This window comes from Vulpes lagopus, chromosome 2 (assembly GCF_018345385.1).
Source record: "Vulpes lagopus strain Blue_001 chromosome 2, ASM1834538v1, whole genome shotgun sequence".
Classification (NCBI taxonomy): Eukaryota; Metazoa; Chordata; class Mammalia; order Carnivora; family Canidae; genus Vulpes; species Vulpes lagopus.
Window position 1 is genome coordinate 10,483,713 of NC_054825.1, and position 23,914 is coordinate 10,507,626.

The 23,914-nt window shown below is 37.9% G+C and overlaps 1 protein-coding gene across 1 annotated transcript in view; it reads right to left on the reverse strand.

Moving 5' to 3' along the window:
- The window catches only part of WDR11 (WD repeat domain 11), a 58,860-nt gene extending 35,667 nt beyond the window's left edge, over positions 1 to 23,193 (reverse strand). Inside the window, exons 1-11 of the mRNA XM_041745262.1 lie at positions 23,042 to 23,193; positions 21,297 to 21,408; positions 15,921 to 16,074; positions 14,878 to 15,051; positions 12,675 to 12,861; positions 10,314 to 10,479; positions 9,539 to 9,653; positions 8,490 to 8,685; positions 8,098 to 8,201; positions 4,756 to 4,932; positions 1,684 to 1,768 (exon numbers count right to left, since the gene is read on the reverse strand). Of these exons, the coding sequence (XP_041601196.1) occupies positions 1,684 to 1,768; positions 4,756 to 4,932; positions 8,098 to 8,201; positions 8,490 to 8,685; positions 9,539 to 9,653; positions 10,314 to 10,479; positions 12,675 to 12,861; positions 14,878 to 15,051; positions 15,921 to 16,074; positions 21,297 to 21,408; positions 23,042 to 23,127 (1,556 nt within the window). The 5' untranslated portion in view covers positions 23,128 to 23,193. The remainder of the gene's footprint in view (positions 1 to 1,683; positions 1,769 to 4,755; positions 4,933 to 8,097; positions 8,202 to 8,489; positions 8,686 to 9,538; positions 9,654 to 10,313; positions 10,480 to 12,674; positions 12,862 to 14,877; positions 15,052 to 15,920; positions 16,075 to 21,296; positions 21,409 to 23,041) is intronic.
- Between the last annotated feature and the right edge of the window lie 721 nt (positions 23,194 to 23,914).

Genomic DNA, 23,914 nt, shown 5'->3' on the forward strand with positions numbered 1-23,914 from the left:
TTCCATAAATTGGGAATAAAAATAGTGCCTACCACATAAAGTGGTGGTGGGGCGTCAAAGAAATGGTCTTGCAAAGTATTAATATTTAACACATCCTCAGAACAAGTATTGATTAAATGCAGTTTGACTGGTGGGAGTTATTCATAAAAGGAAACACTAGTGGCAGAAGGGCTTCTGGAAGAAGAGAGAGAAGATGAACAACAGTCTGAAATGGTGTAAACACAGACATGTGTCACTGCACCCACAGTGCATGGAAAGAAAGTGATTCTTTCTTTTTTTTTTTAAAGATTTATTTATTTGACAAAGAGAGAGAGCATGTGCAAGCACAAGCAGGGGGAGCAGCAGAGGGAGAGGGGGAAGCAGACTGACTCCCTGCTGAGCAGGGGGCCTGGTATGGGGCTTGATCCCAGGACCCTGGGATCATGACCTGAGTCGAAGGCAGCCGCTCAACTGACTGAGCCACCCATGCACCCCTGGTGTTAGTGATTCTAAAGATATTAGGATGCCATGTAAAGGTATTTGGGTAGCTACTGGAGGGCACAGCATGAGGTGTTGGTGACCAATAGTCACCAGGGCTGCACCACAAACAACATACTTGAAAGAATAAGGCAATGTAAACTTCTGGAACTTTCATCACAATCAGGAGTTGTGATACTTAAAGGATTAGCCTTTCCCCCATTCAGAAAATGCAATGACTCAGAATAATGTGTTCACAAAGAATTAACTATGAATTTTAATGCACGCACGAGATCTATATTTATATAATGTACAGAGGACAGAAAATTGCCTTTCTTTTATGTTTGTTAAAAGATCAAATAATACTGGAAATGTAAATTTATATCACAAATGCATAACTTCATAACCCATCATTGCTGGGCAAAGAGGAGAACAGCCATGCCATCAACAAAATAATGCTATAGAGAAGATATGTATGTCTTCAAAACAAAGCAACCTTCTTCCCTCAGTATCTCTGAATGCACGGCACTCATAAAACACATCACATCTCAAAATGAAAGACGAAATGCAAAAAAAAAAAAAAGAAAGACGAAATGCTATATAGTTTAGTCCCTTTCTTATGGTGCTTAAGCAAAAAAACAAATGAGATTAATTAATAACTAAAATGATTTCATTCAAACTTTTCAGGATCCATCCTACTGATGTATCTTTATAGAAATGAAAACAGGGCAGTCCGGGTGGCTCAGCGGTTTAGCGCCACCTTCAGCCCAGGGTGTGATCCTGGAGATCTGGGATCGAGTCCCATGTCAGGTTCCCTGCACGGAATGCCTGCTTCTCCCTCTGCCTGTCTCTCTCTCTCTCTCTCTCTTTCTGTCTCTCATGAGTAAATTAATAAAAATCTTTAAAAAGAAAAAAAGAAATGAAAAACAAACTCTACAAATCTGAACAAGGGAACACAGTGATATTCAGTGAGAAAATATCCTAGACCTTAGGAGAAATCAGATGCAGCAATAAAAGTTAGAAAAAATTTTCCACTGCATAATACTCTTTTACAAAGCGAACAATTAGTGCTCAGACCTGATTAACATAACCATTACTTAAACATAAATATTTATTATTCAAAACTTTCAGGCAAATAATCACTTCAGAGTATTTAATGTAGAAAAGTCTCCCAAAACTTCTTCCCAGTATGCTGTTTGTAATCTCAGTATCACAATACATACTCACCTGACTTCACAGGAGTGGACACTTAACTCTTTGTGTAGCAGCCCACTGGTGAGATGGTATACCAGGACAGAACCGTTACTTGTACCTATCAAAACAATGTAATAGTCTTAATTAGCTGGAGTTCTAGATCTTTCCAAGTCTTTTCTGAAGATTTTAATCATTTGATAACATTTATCTTTTGTAAAAGAGAACCAAGCTATGTGTTAAGAATGAGTGAATTTCTCTGTCTTCTCTCTTCACAAAAATGGGCCTAATCTCATATGTTCTGAGAACTTCTCTAAATCCAGGGACACGTTTTCACAGAAAGACTTCAAAATCTAACTTAATAAACATAAAATTTGAAGAAGCACTTTGCTAGGCTTTTTTACACATGGGAACTCATACTTCTTGAGATTTGGAATGTTTACTTTAGCCAGTCCTTAAAAAGGCAACCTAGGAGAACTCATTAACCAGATCTTTTCTGTTTTTCTTTATAAAGATTTTTGGTTTGGTTTTGTCTTTTCTATTATATCAATCATAGAGATGGTCAGGTATGATGGTTAACTGTGGACTCTGCAGTGAAACAAGCCTGAGTTCAAGCTCTGGTTCCATCTTACACTCTTACAAATTACTTGCCCACATTAAATCTGTGTTTTTAATTTCTTTAACATGGGAATAACAGAAAATCTACTTGCTGGAGAGTAAATGAGAAGACATATTTTTATTTTATTTTTTTTTAAAAAGATTTTATTTATCTATTCATGAGAGACACAGAGAGAGAGAGAGACACACACACACACACACACACACACACACACACACACACAGGTAGAGGGAGAAGCAGGCTCCATGCAGGGAGCCCAACGCCGCACTTGATCCCGGGTCTCCAGGATCACACCCTGGGCCGAAGGTGGCGCTAAACCGCTGAGCCACCTGGGCTGCCCAGAAAACACATTTTTAAATACTTAGTACAGTACCTGACACAAACTAAGTACATGATTATTACTATATTTCTATTATTGCTGTTGTTTTGATTTGTGATTATTATTATTCCTAAATTTTCATGGTCTTAGGTAACTTGTGTGTCTATAATTTAATTTGAAGAAACACGGCTATACTCAAAAAAGTAATGTTTCAGTCCTTAAAATGTTTTTGTAAGTTAAGCAAGAAAAATGAACAGTATTGTTTGGACAACCACTTTCTCACTGCACATGACTTAAAAAAAAATGAATGGATTCATGCAAAGTAACAGAAATAACAGAATAATAGAAATAATGCTAGGCAAGTTCCAATTTAGCTTAGTGCTGAATAAAGCTTCATTAAATATTTTACAAAACCATTCTAGAAAAATACAGTATTTTACTTGTTTACATTTATCATTTATTCCACAATAGTACCTTCTAGTACTGAGACAATATCTAAAGAATTACCAAAACCTTTCAATTAATAGATCTTCATAATAATAAAATATTTTAACATTCTGCAAGCCTTTTGTTGTTGTTTTTAGAGAAAGAGAGAGAGCATGCATGTGTGTGCTTGAGCGGGGGTGAGGGGTAGGCAGAGGGAGAAGGAGAGAGTGAATCTTAAGCAGGCTTTACACCCAGCTTGGAGCCATCCATACACAGGGCTTGACTCCATGATAGTGAGATCATGACCTGAGCCAAACTCAGAGTTGGATGCTTAACTGACTGAGCCACCCTGGTGTCCTTATATTTTGCAAGTTTTAATAATGCTGAACCTATGATCTAATACTCTAGAGGCACCACAAGAAGTAATTCCACTATGCCTCTTTTCCCTAGTGACACTGTAAAAAGTTTAAGCACTTATTTTATATTTTTTCCTTTAACTTTGTGATTATACTAAATTCAATAAATGACTTGATCATCACAACATACAGTACAATACAGCTTACTCTCAATAAAAATTTCAGACCCTGACTTAGCTCCTATTATTTAGCTGTGGCAAGAAGTAATTTTCTCCAAGAAATTGACAATTTAGGTATACTGATACTGTATATACATGTACATATAATTTACATTGACAAATTCCAATTAAAATCTCTGTAAGAGGTTTAATATAAGTCAATAGTTTCTAAAGCAAAAACTAAATATTTACATTTATATAAATGTAAACATAAACTACCAAATGTTAAAATGCAAACCACTTTCAGAAGACAGTAATGGAAAAAATGGGAAAATCAGAATAGTGCCAAATATTACTCAAGTGAGCCTTTAGTACTCATGAATAGGCAGTTAGCTAACTAAGACATACTAGCAACAAAATAAACATGGGTCAGGTTTTCATATTAGGAAAAAAAAAAATTCACAAATCATGTTATAGACCCAGAGTGGAAGTCAGAAGCCAACAAATAGCATCTTAAGAAAAAATGTTGACAATTTTAAACGAATAAACTTTTTGAAATTGAAAAATACTTTTAACCTCATATACACAATACCAAATTAAAATCTGTTTTTTTTTCTATGAAGGAAATTAGATTACTCATATTACTATGAAATTGATGTGACAGCAAGGTGAAACTCAGACCAATTTTCTATTTACAACATAAAACTATGCAATTTCAACCCAAAAGGCAAATCTTGGTTTACTGAGACCATAGCCACTTTAAACAATATTTCACATAATTCTTGGCAAATGAAGAACCATTATTATTATTAAACTACTAACTATGATCATATCATTAGTTAACAAAAACCCAATACAAAATGACAGGCACAGAATAAGCCTGGGGTGGTCAAAAAAAAAAAAAAAAAAAAGCACAAGGAATCTGGATTTAGGATTACCTTCCTAACATTTCAGAAAGGTACCCACTATGTCAGGATCTCTATCATCCAGTGTCAGGTGAATGAGTTAACACTGTGATTAAAAATAAATGAATAAAAAGATGGGTGGATTTAAAGGACAGAAAAACAAAAAGGAAGAAAAATATTTTAAGATGAGTATATACTTGATTTCACTGGGCCTCTTCCTCTTTATCCTCAAAGAAAGGGTTTTCTAGTAACTAGCAAACTTAAATGTCTTATAAAACATAAAGCACGCATGAAGGATTAAAAAAAGGACAGCTCCAATACTCACCAACAGCAAGCAGTGGCTGATACATCTTGATGTTTTTTGTGGTCAAGGGTGGGCACATACGGATGGCAAACTGTGGGGAGGGTAGCCCTGAAAGCAGTCCCGTCAGCAGGAATCGGAGGTGCACTTCCTGCAGAATGGGGCCTTTAGGATGCTCCTCCCCAGCAATGGCACTTTGTCCTGATTGATGATCCAAAGTACAAATACATTACTTATAATGTAGGCTGAAATTTACAGAAACTTTTCAGTGGAAATACTCTTCAGGTCTAGAAGAAATACTCTTCAGACCTACAAGGTACCAGGAAGCACTCCAGGGGCTGCAGCTAAGCAATGACGCTGTTCTTGGCTCTGGGTCATAAACCACACTGTCTGCCATCTCAAAGGACAGATTACTCCAGACTATCGCTGTCCAGAATTCAGGAACTTTTGTCATCTAGAGAGTACTGTTTTAGCCAAAGTTCCTGGTATTATGTACTAAACAAGGCAAATCACGGGACCTGAGTCAGAAACCAGCTTCTGTGGAGCAGGGTGCTGCCGCACATTCCCACCTCACTGCCTACCTTTCTAAAGGGTTGCTTTTCAATGTGATGTACTTTACAAAATATACATAATGTTGGTAATCACGAACTGCAGGTTCAAAGAACTCATTTAGATTTCTAATCAGAAATCTTCTCAATGTGTCAATGTAATTACAAAATCTAAGCTTCATAATTAAATACTTCATATATAAATATATAAATACATCATATATAATAAACTGTATATAAATAATATAAGAATATACAAATACATAATATAAGAATATATAAACTGTCACTGTTGATAGTTAAATCTTAAATGGGCATTATTTTCAGATACAGTATTTGTACTTAGGTTATTAAGTCTCAAACTAAAAGGATTCAGTAAAACCATTCTAACGAAATGTGAACAAACAAAATCAAGACCATTCACTAAAAAGGGTATACAAATTTCCTACCTATAAACCACTTGAGTACTGGAATAAAGTTGTCAAAACATATAATAAAACATACATGAAAGTGTGTATGCACGCGCGCACACACACATACCCATGAAAGGGAAAAAATGTAAATAATTACTATAAATGGGTGATGGGACTATGAATACCTTAACCTCCTCAGGTTATATAGTTGTTTTAATAACAACGTTATTTTAAAATTCATAAGATGTACAGAAAAAATGATCATCAATTTAATCCAAATAAGATAATCCCTTAGGATCCACCATATGATTGATACCAATCTTTGGTAACAAAAGATGAGGTCTAAAGAATGTGAATTTCAACCGAGAGGTACCATGTTTACAAACTCTCCATAGCTTGGAGATGACTCCTGGGAATGGCCATATTTTTCTTAGAACTTCTTCCATAAGAGGCAATTCACAAGGTAGGGCAGATTAGGCCTTAAAAAGCAGCAGGCTTTACCCAATGAATATAAATCAGGCCTCTATATTTAACTGAATTGCTTTCAATTATCATTAAGGCCACAGTGAATTTCAAATTAAAAGTTTAATTGAAAGCTTTAATTAAAATGTTTTCAAATAACAAAGCATTATTTATTTGATGATTTTAAATCAACTACATTGTCAGGAACTGCATACAATCTGTATCCTTTTGTCTTTTAAGAAAATGTAATTCATTTCACTTAGATACCTAAACAGCATGAAATTTCAACTTCCTGTGGGCTTCATTACTGATTAGTTCTGTGCATGAGTGTTCATAATTTTTTTCACTTTAATATTTTATATTAAGTAGAGACAAGGTCAATTAACTCAGAAAACTGTGTTACTGATAAAATGAATTTTGCAAAACAAGTATGTGTTGGACTTATAAGTATAGACTTATGTCTGGAAAGTGAAGAGAAAGAACTTTAAATATACAAGTTAGTATCACTGAGAAGGATTTTAAAACTGGCAAGAAATCACGAAGAAACCAAGGCCTGAAAAGGTCAGATCTTGCCTAAGATCACAGTGGAGCAGCCAGGACAAAAGACCATGGCCAAGGAGGTTCACCCTTGGGGTGACTGGGAACCCATTTATTGGCTGTGTGGTATAAGGCAAATTTTTAAAATCTCTCTGGATTTCAGTTCCCACTTTTATAAAATAGAAATAGTATTACCTACCTTGTAGGATTATTAAAGTAATCATTTTAATTGTACTAAGCACCCAATAAATGTCACTTCTGAGTAAGATTAATAAGGTAATGCTTTTCCTAGAATTATCTATTTAGCATTTAAATAAAAAACTTACTAAATAATATTTTCAATTACATTACGAAAGAACAAATAATGACAAAGAAAATCCTTTATAAGCCATAGCCATAATTTTAAAAGAATTAAGACATCAAAATTGCTTGGCATATTTATAGTTGTAAAATATTTTTTTCCAAGATTTATTTATTCATGAGAGACACAGAGAGAGGCAGAGACATAGGCAGAAGAAGAAGCAGGCTCCCCTTGGGGAGCCCGATGTGGGACTCAATCCCAGGACCCCAGGATCACGACCTAAGCCAAAGGCAGATGCTTAACCACTGAGCCACCCAGGCGCCCTAGCTGTACAATATTTTAAGTCACAAATCCTCATTCTTCCTTTAATATATGCTGACCCTATAATTATTCAACAACTCTGAAACAATATTTTATCCAATAAATATTTGTTGAAAGAATCACCAAAATGAAAGTTTTAAAATGTATGTCAAAATGTTAAAATAACTTTTTCTAATACTGTTCAGTTTCTTTATTCCTTCAATAAATGTTTATTGCACATCTTCAAAGTACAAGGCTCTTTGCTGAGAGCCTAGGGATACAAAGTGGAATAAAATGTCCCACATGGAGTTTATAATTTACTGGAGGAGACAAACAAAATCTCAATCACAATCAACTGATAACTATTAGGCACTGCAAATGAAGAACACTTAAGTCAGGCTTGGGACACTAAAGAAAGCAATACTTCAGCTGAATTTTAAATTAGAGTAGCAGAAAGGGAGAGAGAGGAAGTTTGTATTCAGTTCCTAGCCTAGGGACCAGTCTGCATGGGCGGCCCTGAGGGGGCAGGGTACAGCTCATTGTAGGCTAGACCTAGTGTCACCACCTTCATTTAAATCAGTCTCTCATGAATGAACATTTTCTAATTCCAACAGCTTTAATGCCAATCTATGCTTTTATGCTTAAATATTTCCTACCCTCTGATTTATTGAGAAAAGATGTTCCCATATTTTAGTTTTCTCAAGTATTAACTTTGAGTTTATAATAACTGCAAATCAGTTACTTCTATTAATTTTGCCCTTCAAGAAGAATACCTAACAAATGTTAGAAGAAAAAAATAGCTTACCAATCATGTTATCTAAGGAGAGGTCTGGGAGTTTATTCTGTAGCACTCCTACAGGAATTCCACAGAAAGACACTGGTGAATATAAAGGTGATACACCAGAACTACTGCAAAGACATAATAATTACATAATTTTACATATTTAAAACCTATGTCACATTTTAGTAACCCAAATTACTAATTTCAGATCTTGGCATTCTATCCATTTTTACATTATTTATTAATCTTACCCATAGATTCTATGCTAGCAGGTTTACATAATTTCCTAATAATCTAAAGTTTGAATTCTCACTTAAAATTTTTTTTAAAGTCCCTGCTATTTTCATATGATTCTGGTGATTTTTTAAAAAGAGGAATCAAAGCAACCCAGAAAACAATCCTATTGATTCACTTACTTGTTCCGTGAATTTCGATTACAAATGGCAGACTTCAGTTCCCATATCATGACTCTGCCATCACTCACAATGAGGGCAGCTGCATTTTCATTGACAGGACAACACACCATACTGAAGGGACGGACAGTTTTTGTCACCCTGATTGCATCACACTGGCTTCGCAAATCATAGGTAAGCTCCTGCACAGGATCTGGATCTTAACATAGCATTTTCTTTTAAATATTAGAAAGCAACACAGCAAAATCACTACTACTTGCTTTAATTTAAATAAAACCTCAATTAAAAAGAACGTCATTCCTTCACTAGTGCGAAGTTTGTCCAAAATGCCTTCTCCTTTTATAATTATTACTAATTTCTTCAGAATATAACTAATTTAATGGCTGTCTATACAAAGTTTAGGCTCCAAAATAAAAACTACAATCAATACAGCTTGTTTTTTAATATTTTTAAAACAAGGAAAATAACTTTGAAAAAGGACCAATAGTGATATGACTGAATAATGTACAGTACGCTATAGGTCATCATAATTTATAGTGCTCTATAATAAGCCTGAAAATAATGGTACTCTACAAAAGATGTGAAAGTCACTTTCGCTTTTATGTAGTACATCATTTTACAAAACAGTGCTTTTATTCTCCAGAATAAGACTGAAACAGACAACTGAATACCCTGAAGACTTACTAACCTATGTCATTTTACAATGGAAGTTCCTAAAGCAGAGAAGTCAGGGGAATAATAATACAGGTATTTTACAAGGTTCTACTTATGCTGAGGAAAAATTCACAAAGATAATATCTACTTGGCCCATGGATACAATTAAGGAATTACAAAATATTACATTCTTTGCTGCATATAGGAGGTGCACTATTAAAACACCAAGAAATTAACCTTGGGCTTGTGCTTTTTTTATGCCCCATATTACAACTATATTCTACTTTCTCAAGGCCAGGATTACCATTAACTCTATGCTTTGGCTGGTATTTGCCACATAAAAGTTTATGAAATTCTGAAGAAAATTATATTAACATTGTTCTGAGATATAAACTCACCTGGTTCCTCATTTGAAGAAGTAAAAATACTATTATAAGATCTTCGAACACGTAAGGTTATACAACCATTTTCATGTAGGCAAAATAAACCATCACGCTGAAAGCAGGGTATTACCTTTAAACAGATAATATATTCATCTTAAAAAACACAAAAGATTAAAAAGCATATGCTGGGAAGCTCATAAACTCATATTTAGAGAATATGGGCAAAAAAATAAAAACAAAAACACACACATAGTCCACAAGCTTTAAAACTAAATGAATATTCAAAAACTCCCATTTATGGGGCCCCTGGGTGGCTCAGTTGGTTGAGCGGCCGACTCTTGGTTTCTGCTCAGGTCATGATCTCAGGGTCCTAGGATCCAGCTCTAATATGAGGCTCTGCGCTCAGCAGGGAGTTTGCTTCAGGATTCTAAGCAAACACTCTGCACCCCCCTACCATCCTCCCACCACCTGCTTGCTGGCACATGCACTGGCACACTCTCTCAAATCTCTAAAATACAAACAAAAACTGTCCATTTGTAATCATAAAAAAATTTGTCTTTATCTAGGTAACTTAAATAGTTCAATAAATATTTCCAGATCAGTCAGAAGAATCTCTAGGGTAAACCAAACGAATCAAAAGTGCAGAAAAATAGAAATATACAGTAACATTGTTAATTTTTAAATGAAAAGAGAAAAGCAGAACTAAGGACTTTTAGAAGATAATGTTTTTTTCTCTCTATAACATTCACAATCAACCTGGGGTGATATTTAATTTATAAATCACAGATACCTGCAGAAATGGAACTCCTGTTCGTTCTATTGCAATCACTCCCACAGTTTGATTCACCTCAAGGTCAAGGATTAAAATCTCCCGAGGATAGAGTAACAACATGTGATTTCTTTTGGAAGGCAGATATGCCAACTGAAGGCAATCATTGAGAGTTATAAATTCAGCACTGAAAAAAGTAAAGATATTTTAGGCATCAAGAAATGAATTAGGCTGTATTCATACCAGAAAAAGCTAATAAAGGGCTGAATTTTGTCCTTTCCACATAATGGTCGATGAGAAGGTACAATTGTTTCCTGAACAGACCAATAGCATCTAAAACTCAGATCCCTACTATGTGCCAAAACCCAAATTATGTCAACAGTATTGCATATGTCGGATAGAGATACTTTTCTACATTTTTGAAAAACTTAAATAGTAAGTCTATAACGTAGTAAGTGACAGAACTACACCAGCAATCACAAGATAGTGCCTTTTTTATTTTTAGTTATATAGTTATATTTTTAGTGCTTTTATTTTATAGTTTTATTTTTATTTTGCAATTAGAAGTACCAAGCAGACTGCTGAAATCAAGACTTAGTAAAAATGTGGGCAATTAGGGCCCTTGGATAAGGAGTCAATGGAACTTCTGTATAGCCTTGGATAAGTCACTTCCTCCCCTCCGCCTTCATTCACTTCCTCCCCTCTGCCTTCATTCATTTTTAAGCTGTCTTAAATCTTTTTTGAAACAAAGTAGGGTATTTTATTCTCTTATCACAGCATTTTCTTCTATGTAAATACAATTAATAAAACTCTACAAAGATTATAGATTGTTCAAGAATCTCAAGAATTATTTTAGCAATTTGTGACTCACTTATATTCAATCATAACCTTTTATATTAAACATATTTCAATAGGAATAAACATATAACTATGTACTACTTTCTTTTTACCTAATGATTAAAAAAAAAGTTAGGCACCTCTTTCTGCCCATGGGTCCTATCCTCATGCTTTAATAAAAACACCCTCTTTTACTGAAAATAAAATAAATAAAAGTTAGATTAGAGGACTAAAAAAGGGGGCATGGATTACATTAAAATCTTGGCTCTGCCATTTCCTAGTTGGGTAAGCTTGAGGATTATTTAGAGCTCAATTTCCTCACTTACAAGATAGGCACAGTATTACTGCCCAGAACTGTAGTAGGATAACACATGTAAAGGCACCTGGAGTAGTTCTATTTGAAGGGATTAAATAACTCGTTTCCCCCAAACTTAAAATGAATGTATGACTCCTATGAGAAGATATAACATATATAAATCATAATATAAAACAATTTAGATTTTAAAAGATTTGTTAACAGAATCAATGAAAAATAAATAGAAAATTCTCAAGATACATAAGAAGCAATCTTAAATTACTTGGGCACAGGGTGGGGGATAAATTAGTGAACTTAACCTGTCAATGGTTTAATACATAAATATGATTATTTATATATAAATTCAGAATATATTTGTGGAGCAATCTGTATTTTACCATATATTTTTCAGGTAATTACCTACAAAACCTAGACAGAATAATTTCAGCATATTAAAAGAGCCTTTTTAAAATGAATGCCAAAAAAACTGCCAAAGCAATAAAATAGAAGAATCATAGCTCTCCAGAAAAAAAAATACTGAAATCTATTTCTAATGCATAAAATTAGTTACTTAAAATTCTATTTAATTGCGATTTCTGAAATATACAATAGGTAGCATTTACCAAATAAATGTTTACTAAGTCATCAACCACCACATTAAGTACTTAAACTACCGCATCTATTAATTCTTGTAACAACCATATAAAATCCTGTAAAACACTGTTTTAGAGATTGGGAGAGTGAAATTTGAGCATGATTAAACAATTTTCTGAGTCACATAACTGTAATTTCCCCTAGCATCCTGGCCTTTAACCAGTATGAGAAACATGTTTACATGCAAAAGAAAAACACCCATATTTTATTAGCTATGAGACTGCACAGCACTTCTTAAGTCAGGAAAACGTATTTAAAAATGAAAATCCAGCTTTTGTCCCCAATTTTTGAATGTATTCAACTGCCAACTGTGGAATCATCTTATATTTTCTGAGAGAAAAATCAGAAGTCTGCAAAAATCAGTGGGGGAGAGGTTAGCACAATGAGTGGCAACAAAGGAGCCACGTCAAAAGTGGAATCTCCTCTTTGGGATAAGAAACAAAACATTCTTCTCCTTTACACAAATTCAAAACTTGAAATGAGAAAGGGTAAGGCAAAGAAGAAAATCAGTATCAATACATCTTCAAAAATGACATTTCATGAATGGATGATAAATAAACAGATGAACCGTGGTTAGTTTTACACTTATAACTTACCTAGGTTTCTCCTGAGTGATTAAGATTTTTACTTTATTGAGAGCTTTCTTGGCTCCCGTGGCTGCAGCCAGCTTGTTATGAGCTGGGCTGGAGTGTGGGCTAGATATATAAACTTTTTTCCCAGGGCCCGAGGGAGGCTTGGATGGAGAGAAGTCTGAGATGAACACAATACCCTCGCTGGTGAGTACTATATTAAGAGAAGCAAAACTCTGATTAAAGTTTAATCAAGTTTAGCACAGAGTTTTATTCCAATACAATTTTGAAAGCAAGGTAATGATAATTTTAATAATATAGAACTGGCAGTGTAACATAGTCATAACATAACTGGAATGTTCTCCAAGTTGAAGTGAAACAGGTGGTCCATTACGATTCACCAGAGGCCTCCAAGCTCAGCATTCTAAATTAATGTTTTATATTAAAAAGATATCAGAAGGTTACTGGCAGAAAGAACAAATGTTTGTTCTTCCAAATAAATTCAGTGCACAGACTTTCATTAAAAACCTTTCCTCATTATACCCCGTAACTTCAAAATCCCAAAGACTTGTCAGAATATAAAATTCAAAGAAGGAAAAAATATATAAGAGGCTTATATATAAGAGGCTTCGCATATCACACTTCAAGTTCAAATATTTGATGTGATACTAATTTTTTCATGATGATCATGAGTTACTCAGCCTAAATATATATATTTTTTTCTTTTAGAGCATCAGCTTGAACCTTAGGAAGTATAAGAGTGTTCTTTTTCTCTTTATAACTAGAGTAAAAATAGAGTGCCAACACTGGCTTACTAAGTGTACAGGAAACAGAAGTATTCAAGAAGGCAGCACCACATTTAGTAATACAAATTATGCCCTTTTATGACTGAAAAATAATCTTCCTCAAAACTGGGGATAATATAAGGATATCTAAACAAAGAAATCTCATCTATCCTGGCTCCCTGCAGTTAGTGAGGCTGCTTTAAACACAGGGAGCAAAGAAGTATTCATGAGTTATGACAGCCCTAGCACATTCAATATGAGTAAATCAAAGATGTTAGGTGAATGGACGCTTTAAAATATACTGCGCTTTCATCAACTAAATTACAGAGATGCAGTAAGTTAGCCTGAGGCCTTGTCTCCTTTTCAGATGACAGAAGTCACCTTCCAAGGTCTCATTCATTCCTCTTCTTTTGTGAGGCCCTCGCTCCATCACTGGATCAGCTAAAGCAGCCCTCCTCTGTGTTCCCACAGCACTGTGTTTCATAGCTAACTAGGGAGTGCACGTACGCACATGTTCATATACACAGACCATATACATGTATATACATACAAAGCCTAACCACATGCTATTGTAGCTGCACAGCCGCGTTTCCCATTTTAGTTTCTGCTTGTACACCCTTCTCTTCCATGTTCAGCATACAGATATATACTTAGTAATAACAAATGCTGGTAGATAAACGTTAGAATTCTGAGTCATTCAAATTCAGGGGAAACATTCTTTCCCACAGCTAATTCCCCTACCTCTTTTCAGTTTTTGATCAAATCAAAATGAAGCCTACTCTGACCACTTTATCCAATACATCCATCATTTCCCTTCATTCCCTTTATGCCTGGCATATAGTAATAGCTCAAGAAATACCTGTTAGATGAATAAAGAATATTTCCCAAATCATTCAGTCACAAAATTGTGTCTAAAAACAAATCGAATTTTTAGAACAAGCAGCTCAGTGAGACATCAAAAGCACACTGGCAAAAACAACCTCTGCAAGAAAAAATTCCCTTGGGCTTATTCTGCTCCTCATATTCGTTTGTTTATGGCACTCAAAACACACACATGAATTTAAATGATTTTTTAAAAGGAAGAACTGAATTTGGCCACATACTAAATGAAACCCTTGATTCAGGTTCTTTGTTCCTAGAAAAACAAATTTAATTAAGCCTGAATTAGAATAGCACAGCAACTCTCTCTCCAGCTAATCTATTTACAAATTCAACACAGTGAAGGTATAGCTTGTCTATTTAAATTACTAAACATCAAAAGACTTGCAAATGATATGGGCTTATGATTTAGTATCTGTATTAGATGTTGCAGATATATGGACTTCTCCACTTGGCTCAGCTGTTTTAACATTATAGATGTATGATGTGGGTTATGTGTACCTTACATATGGAACATTAACTATATTATAAATAACTCATTTTCCACAAGAAACTAAATTACTCACAAGTTAAATGTGAGGGATCAAAAGGGTCAAAAGAGAAAGAAAGAATGTTATCTGCATAGCTCTTCTTCCACAGTTTGGTGCCAGTATCTGCATTCCAGAGCACAATATAATTTGGTGGATGGATAGCAAGTAGTAAATCTCGGGAAGCATCTTGATTCCACAACCACTGAACATCTGTAAGGATCAGATAAAGGCAAAATTCAGAAGTCACTTCAGAACACTTGGTTAATACGTCCTTGACATTTAGTTGTGTTTTTTTTTTTTTCATAATCCTTAAAGTCCTCACTTCCCCTCCTTCTATGTTGCATGTATGTGTGTATATATGACAAGACTGCATAGGAAAAGTGCAATTTTAGATTAAAATGAGCTGCCTGGACATAAGAATCTCAAGATTAACATTTTCAAATTACTTCAAAGAAAATACAAGACAATTTTCACTAATAATTACTTAAAACTTTGTGTCAAAGACTATCCTGGCGATGATCAATGTCAGGCTTTCCTAACATTTTTATGGTATTATTTAATGGTACTTTGCAGTTTCATGTTTTTTACACAATAATAAACAGAATAAATATCTCTCACTCAGTGAAGACAGCCACTCAATCAAAGCTTTGAGTCTAAAGAATAATACATTGGTTTTAAGTCAGTAATATAAACAAATGTTCTATATGAAAATGAAAATAAAATTTGGATCATCTCTATTAATGGAAAGTAAGCATTGAGGGCTAATTCAAAATAGCAGTTCAGCCAAGTTTACTTTATTGTAGCTTAGATTAAAAGATTTTTATAGCAGCTTAATTTTTCTCATGCTTGACTGAGGCTGATGGTAAAATTAATGGAATTTATTAAAGCACAAATCAGCTGAGATTTGAGGAAATATGCACAGAAATATACTGATAAGGAAAAGAAAGCTAGATTCAGATCAAAAAAACATACTAAACACAAGACCTAACTGGAAAGTGATGATATTAAAAGGGGGGAAAAAACACTCTAAGAGTAAGTGTATTAATATAAACACTTAGCAGAGCACAGACTTTCCTCACCCTGAATAGGTTTGGCATGCTCTTGGATCTCACATTGAGCTACTCCCGCTGCTACATCCCAAACGATGATCTTTCCATTGACATCAGCAGAAGCTAAGCGCAAGGAATATGGTGAGCCAATGTTATGGTGATAATTTTCCCTGGCCCATTTAACCTAATATCAAGAAGAAATCAAATCAAGTAAATACTTGCACTGGATGAAACTAAACACAATTTTCATACAACATCACAGAACCCAAACTACATTCTATACTTACGTTACAAAAATATTTAGAAAGAATAAACAGGAAACTGGTTTCTATCTCAAAAGTCAGACTTTTATGATTTGTGATACTTTTTAAAAGTTGCAATACTATCATGACAAAACATCTAAAATCCTAAATTGCTAAGCAGAATGGTTTTCTGTACTCCACTCTCCTAATTAAAAGGAGATAACTTAGAACTACCGAAGCTTTGCAGAGGGAAAAATAGGGAAAAAAACAAATGCAAGCAAAAAAAAAAATAAATTAAAAATAACTCTAGCTATCCTTTTCATAAAACTGGAAAAAAAAAATGTTAATTTAAAAAAAAAAAAAAAAGCTTCATACCTCTAGCAACAACATAAGGACGGAATATTTACAATAAAAACTGTAAGAATTCCAGCACAAATCAGGTTAATCCTGAGCATTAAATACTGACAGAGTCCTGAATAAAACACAAGATCTTCATTTCACCCTAGGCCATGGCCTTCTGTGGCTACACAGAACCTCTCCTCCGTTCTAGCTCAGCATCCAGCTTGTCTTCTTCAAAGCATTTACCAAATAACAATTTGTAATTGTATTTACCCCATCTTGACCTATCACTAACCCATGAACTGTAAGTTCCACTGGGCAGGATCACACAGGCCTTATTCACCTTTTCTTTTCTTTTCTCTTCTCTTCTCTTTCTTTCTTTCTTTCTTTCTTTCTTTCTTTCTTTCTTTCTTTCTTTCTTTCTTTCTTTCTTTCCTTTTTTTGTTTTTTTCTTTCTTTCTTAAAATCTATTTATTCATGGGAGACACAGAGAGGCAGACATAGGCAGAGGGAGAAGCAGGCTTCCTGCAGGGAGCCCAATGCAGGACTCAATCCCAGAATCCCGGGATCATGACCGGAGGCAAAGGCAGACACTCAACCACTGAGCCACCCAGGTGTCCCGGCTTTCTTCACATTTCTATTCCCAGACCTTAACGCAGTGCCAAAGCTAGTGCTCAACAAGTATGTGTTTAATAAATGGACTCAACACTATAGAATCTTCAAATATATACATATATAGACGTGTGTGTATATATACGTAAAACATTTATTTCTAAAAAAATTCTATTTTTTTAGAATTCTATTCTAAAAAAAAAACAACATTAATTTCTAATGCTAAGGAGGGAAGTATGCCAACCAATTCCTACACTATTCACGAAAAAGAAGGAAACAAGAAGTTTTCTGAAATTCAGTGTCGATAAGCCTTATTCTGTTCTAATATATCTAATACATGCTGTCTAATGGTTCTAAGCACAAGAAGTTGTGATGTGCCTTATGGAAAAAACATGAGATAAGCTCTGTTCAGGCATGAGTTTTAGTGCTGTTGGTTAATGTTAATGAATCAACAAAAACACATACAAATCAAGGCTATATACCAATCAGTTGATGAAAACGTTGTGACAAGAGGCTCACAGGAGCCTAACTTGTATTTCCCCTATGAGCAATCAACAGTTTAGTTTTTACTAATTTTAATGTTTGCAGCAACTTTACAGAATAAAACTACCATGGATAAGAACTGATTGTATGTATATAAGTGCTTGAATTCCATTTAAACCCAAAAGCAGTGTGTGTATGTGTATATATATTTTTTAATCACCTAGATAACATCATAATCTAGGTGAAAACTAAAGGAGTTTGAACTGCTCCTGCTGAAAACTAAAGGAGAAAATCCTGTAGGCAACTAGACAAGAAAACATACACTGTATGTAAAGAAACAAAGACATAATTTTTCTCAGAAATTATGTAAGTTGGAAGATAGTGGAATATCTTTAAAGTATTATGAGAAAAAAACTGATGAAATACCTTCCTAGACAAATAAAAACCAAGAGAATTAATCTATATTAGATATACACCTCAAGAACTTTAAGAAAATTCTTCAGGGAAAGTGACTATAATACCAGAATGAAATTTGGATCCACACAAAGAAATGAAAACTCCAGAAATGCCAAAAAGATCAGGGAAATGGGTAGGAGAGAGAACATATTTTTTCAAAATAAAACCTTATACCTAACACCACTTAATGGTGAAAGACTGAATGCCTCCCCAAAGGCTCAAGTACAAGACAAGAGTATCATCCCACTGCTCCTACTCATTACAGCAGCAGTCCCAGTCAATGCAATGTGACAAGAAAAAAACCAGAAGACATAAAGATTATCAATGAAGAAACAGTCACTATCTGCAGATAACATGACTGCCTATGTAAAAAAATCCCTCCAAGGGCAGCCTGGGTAGCTCAGCGGTTTAGCGCCGCCTTCAGCCCAGAGCGAGATCCTGGAGACCCAGGATCAAGTCTCGGGCTCCCTGCATGGGGCCTGCTTCTCCCTCTGCCTGTGTCTCTGCCTCTCTCTCTCTCCTCTCTGAATAAATAAATAAAATCTTAAAAAAAAAAAAAAATCCCTCCAAAGTTACTAGGTCTAATGAGTTTTGCAAGATCACAGGATATAGGTCAATATACAAAAATCAACTGCAATTTTCCCTACTTTACATTATATATAACATTAATTCAAAAAGCATCAGGAGGGGATCCCTGGGTGGCGCAGCGGTTTGGCGCCTGCCTTTGGCCCAGGGCGCGATCCTGGAGACCCAGGATCGAATCCCACGTCGGGCTCCCGGTGCATGGAGCCTGCTTCTCCCTCTGCCTGTCTCTGCCTCTCTCTCTCTCTCTCTCTCTCTCTCTCTCTATGTGTGTGTGTGTGTGTGACTATCATAAATAAATAAATAAAATTAAAAAAAAAACAAACAAAACTAAAACAAAATGCATCAGGAACCTAAATGTAAAAGCTAAAACAATAAAATTCTTAGAAGAAAACAAAGGTGTAAATCTTAACAACAAAGAAAACAGAAGAAAAACTAGATAAATTGGATATCAAAATTAAAAACTTTAATGTTTTATTGGATATCATCAAGAAAGTATAAGACAACTTAAAAAAGGAGAGAAAATATTTACCCAACCATATTTATGGTAAGGGACGCCTACGAAGAATACATAAAGAATTCTAAAAACTCTATAATAAAAAGACAATTTTAAAATGGGCCAGGACTGAATAGACACTTCTCAAAGAAGATATGCAAGTGGCCAATTAACACATGAAAAGATGCCCAACATCATTAGCCACCAGGGAAATGCAAACCAAAATCACAATAAAAACCACTTCACACCCAGGAGGAAGGCTAGCATCAAAATGACAGATAATAACAAACGTTGGTGAGGATGTGGAGAAACTGGAATCCTCAGATATGGCTAACAGGAATGTAAAATGGTGTAGCTTCTTTGGACATAGTCTGGAACTTTCTCAAAAAGTTAAAGTCACCATATGACTCAGCAATTCGACCCAAACATACGTTTGCATGAAAACTTGTACATAAATATTCATAGAAGCATTATTCATAATGTCTAAAAAGTGGTCGATCAATATATGAATGTGGTATACTTGTAGGGTGGAATATTATTTAGCAATAAAAAAGAACAGTACTGACATTGCTAAAACATGGATGAACCTTGAGTGAAAGAAGAGGAAAAGCAGCTAGGCACAAAAGGCCACATATTGTGTGATTTTGTTTATATGAAATGTCGAGAACAGGTGAATCTCCAGAGATAGCAAGTATTTTACTGGATGCCTAAGGGGAGCAGCTACAAACAGGTACAGGGTTTCTTCTCAGAGTGATGAAATTCCAGTGCTGGCTACACAATTCTATGAATGTATTTAAAACCATGGACTTGTATACTATAAACAGGTGGTTTTTATGGTATGAATATCTCAATAAAGCTGTTATCTAAAACAAACCCAAACCCCCAAATCTCAAGCTCTAATCCTCTCTAAAGTTTCAGATCACTGTAATCTTAGTATCTGTGCTGCCAAAGCGAGCACCAGATCACTGTAATTTAATTACACCAGGCATCTCAGACGTTACATGTTGAAAACTGAAGACTCACTGATTTCACACCTACTCCCCTTGTCATAACAACACTACCATTCAGTTTTTCAAACAGAAGTTGGAATCATCCTAGTCCCTGACTGTCCTTAAACTGATTACTAACAGGCTATCAAGTTTACTTCTTCAGCAGCTCCTGAATAGGACTCCTTCCTTCTTCAGCTTTATTTTAGGTCCTTAAAATTCCCTGCCAAAATTTCTTCAAAAGTCTCCTAAATGATCTCACGGCCTCATCTTGCCTTTCTCCAAGAAATCCTCCACAGTTGCCAGAGTAGGTTTTTCTCGAATACAAATACAACCTCATCAATTGCCTGCTTAAAAATCCAAATTCCTTCAGAATCTTCTAACATTTTCAGGACGGAGGAGTTTCTCTGGCTGCCTCCTCTCAATCACCCTTTCGGCACATCCCACCTTTTAGCCATCTTTAGACACGACTACTTACCTTTGTGTCTGGTCGTCTTCTTTACCTTTGGTGCTCCCTTCCCCCAATTCTTCACTTGGCTAACTACTGTTTACTGGTCCCTAAACTGGAAAGACTTCTGTAACACCCCCCCACACACACACAACTAGGTGTTAGGTAGCTCTTTTGCCTTCCCACCGCGTTCACTTATCATACCCTATTTTTGTGTTTTCATTGTTCCTCATCAGACAATGAATTGCTTGAGGGCTTTCATCTCTATATCCTTAGCACATACTAAGTGCTCAAAACTAACAAATGAATGAGTGATCTGGTAAACGGTAGAACTGGTGCCATCCATCAGCTTTAAAAATCACCTAAGGGGGGCAGCCCGGGTTGCTCAGCAGTTTAGCGCCGCCTTCGGCCCAGGGTGTGATCCTGGAGACCAGGGATGGAGTCCCATGTTGGGCTCCCTGCATGGAGCCTGCTTCTCCCTCTGCCTGTATCTCTGCCCCTCTCTGTGTGTGTGTGTGTGTGTGTGTGTGTGTGTGTCTCGTAAATAAATTTTTAAAAAATTACCTAAAGGCCAGTATTTCATAGCTCAACCTGGGTTGCCTGTGAAATCACATATATATGGAAATGTGAGGCTACCCCCAAATGAATCATCACCTCTAGAAGCTACTCAACATTTACACGTACGACCTAACGAGAATCTAGCGATACCTGAAATTTCAGAACAGGCCATCTGTTAGAGGGTGGAAACCGGATTTGACTTACCTTGACCACGTCAGCTTTGTGTTTCTCCAAGACTTGAAGGGTCTGGGCTGTATTGGAATCGATCACTACCACAAGCGAGTGGCATCCGTAAGCAATTAAACCTTGCCAGCCCCTAACAAAACAGTGATATTAAGAAGTCAAGTACAAAACAAAGATGTAACTTCTCTCTTGCCAAGAGCCATGCTAAGATAAATCGCAAATCTAACTAATGCATACTACCACTAATACAATGATTATTTAAGCATAAAGGCCAGGGTTTGGTTTTTTGTTTTTGTTTTAGTTTTACCTTATCCCATTTAAATAAAAGGTCTACCTAACTAAAAAAAAAAAAAAAAAGTTGACATTCGTTTATTATGTGCATATAAAGGAGAACTGCTTCTAAGAGACACACATGCACAGCCATTAGGACTCTCCATCTCTTTGCCCTTAAGGGAATGTCCCCCTTGTCTTACTCAACCTCGAACCCTGAACACCCACAAAGCGCCCAAGGTTGTTTCCACGAGACTCTGGTCCTTCCAACCAGATCAAAAGACAAAACACTAGGACAAGAGGTTTTGTCCCTCCCGCCAGCTATTCTCAGCGAGCCGCCCCAGCTTTACAGCTAAGCATGAAATGTTCCGAGTCGCAGGGTTTCCAGTGAAAACGGTCAAGGTGGGAGGACAGGTGAGGAACAGGTGCCTAGCACAGTCTGGCCAGCCGTCCAAAGACTAAAGGTAAGAAACAGGGATACGAGAGGGAGAGGAGGAAAAGACAGAGTGGGTAGCCAGTGGGCAGGAGCGGGATGCAAGCCTGGAGCCTGCAGCCTAGAGCCTGGAGCCTGGAACCTGGAGGCTGCAGTTTGGAGCCTGCAGCTTGGAGCCTGGAGCCTGGAGCCTGGAAGCTGCGGCCTGGAGCCTGGAGGCTGCAGCCTAGAGCCTGCAGCTTGGAGCCTGAAGCTTGGCGCCTGGAGCCTGGAAGCTGCAGCCTGCAGCCTAGAGCCCGGAGCCTAGAGCCTGGAGCCTGCAGCCTGGAGGCTGGAGCCTGCAGCCTGGAGCCAGGAGGCTGCAGCCTAGAGCCCGCAGCCTAGAGTCTAGAGCCCTGAGCCTGGAGCCTAGAGCCCAGAGCCTGCAGCCTAGAGCCTAGAGCCCGGAGCCTGCAGCCTGGAGCCTGGAGCCCGGAGCCCGGAGCCTGCAGCCTGGAGCCTGGAGCCCGGAGCCTGCAGCCTGGAGCCGGGAGCCTACAGCCTGGAGGCTGCAGCCTGGAACCTGGAGCCTGGAACCTTGAGCCTAGAGCCCGGAGCCTAGAGGCTGCAGCCGGGAGCCTGGAGCCTGGAGCCTGGAACCTAGAGCCTAGAGCCCGGAGCCTAGAGGCTGCTGCCTGGAGCCTAGAGCCTAGAGCCCGGAGCCTAGAGGCTGCAGCCTGGAGCCTAGAGCCTAGAGCCGGGAGCCTACAGCCTGGAGGCTGCAGCCTGGAACCTGGAGCCTGGAGCCCGGAGCCCGGAGCCTGGAGCCGAGGTGAAGACAGGCGGCCGCGACGGGGACGGAGGTCGGGGGAAAGGGCGCACAGAAGCACGTCAGGGCAACTACCTGCACAGGGAGGGTTCGCACAGGGGCTCTGACCCCTCTCACGGTAACAACAAACCCAGCGCTGGGAGAAACCCTGGAGCGAGGGCGCAGCCCCCAGGCTCGGCGAGGCCAAGGTCCCGAGGGGGCGAGACCTCCGGTTCCCCTCCCCGACCCGCTCCTGGCCGAGCCCGGCGCCCTCACCAGTCCACCGCCGCCTTGTTGTGAGCGTTGAGGGCCCCGGTGAGGGTGCGCGCCGACACCTTGAAGTTCACGGTGAAGGGTAACATCGCCTCGGCGACCGCCGGCCCCGGCGCCCGCCCGCAACAGGAAGCGGCAGCCGCCGCGCTTCCGCTCCCCACAGGGGCCGGGCGGCTCCGAGAGCGCCGCCTTTTGGTTCCGCGGGAGGCGCGCTGCCCCGCGTCCTAGGGTTCCGCCCTCTGCAGGTTCCGGGGCCGCCTAGGCGTGGAAATCAGGAGCGGAGAGTCCCAGTCACCTTTCCGGCTTCGACCCGCCCGCTGAGGACGAGGACCGACGGCCGGGCGCTGTCGTAGGCATCAGGGCGGGAGCGAGCCGGAAGTTCCTAGAACGGGGACGCCGGGGGAGGGCTCAGGGTTGAGCATTTGCCTGCGTGATCCCAGGGTCCTGAGTTCGAATCCTGCGTCGGGCTCCCTGCAGGGAGCCTGCTTCTCCGTCTGCCTCACTCCGTGTCGCTCATGAATAAATACATAAAATAATAATTTTTTAAAAAAAGTTCTCTTAGCAATCCTTACTTCATCCTGACTCTCTCACAACCCCCTTTACTGCAACCGTGGACAGGATCTCCTTCCAGCAATAATTCTTGGCAGATGTCCATTTCTTCTCCGACACGTTCAACAAAAGAAACAAAGCAATTGGGGATTTTCCATCCTTTTGGGGTTTGGTGTCCACCTTGTCACTCTTGGGAAACACCTTTCTCAAAGATCACCCCCCCACCACCACCAACACCATCTTAGTTGTTGAACCAACGAATGCATCCTGTCTCTTGGTTGTTCTCTGGCAGCTGTTGCAGCTGCTGGTCTTCTTCCAGCCCTACGT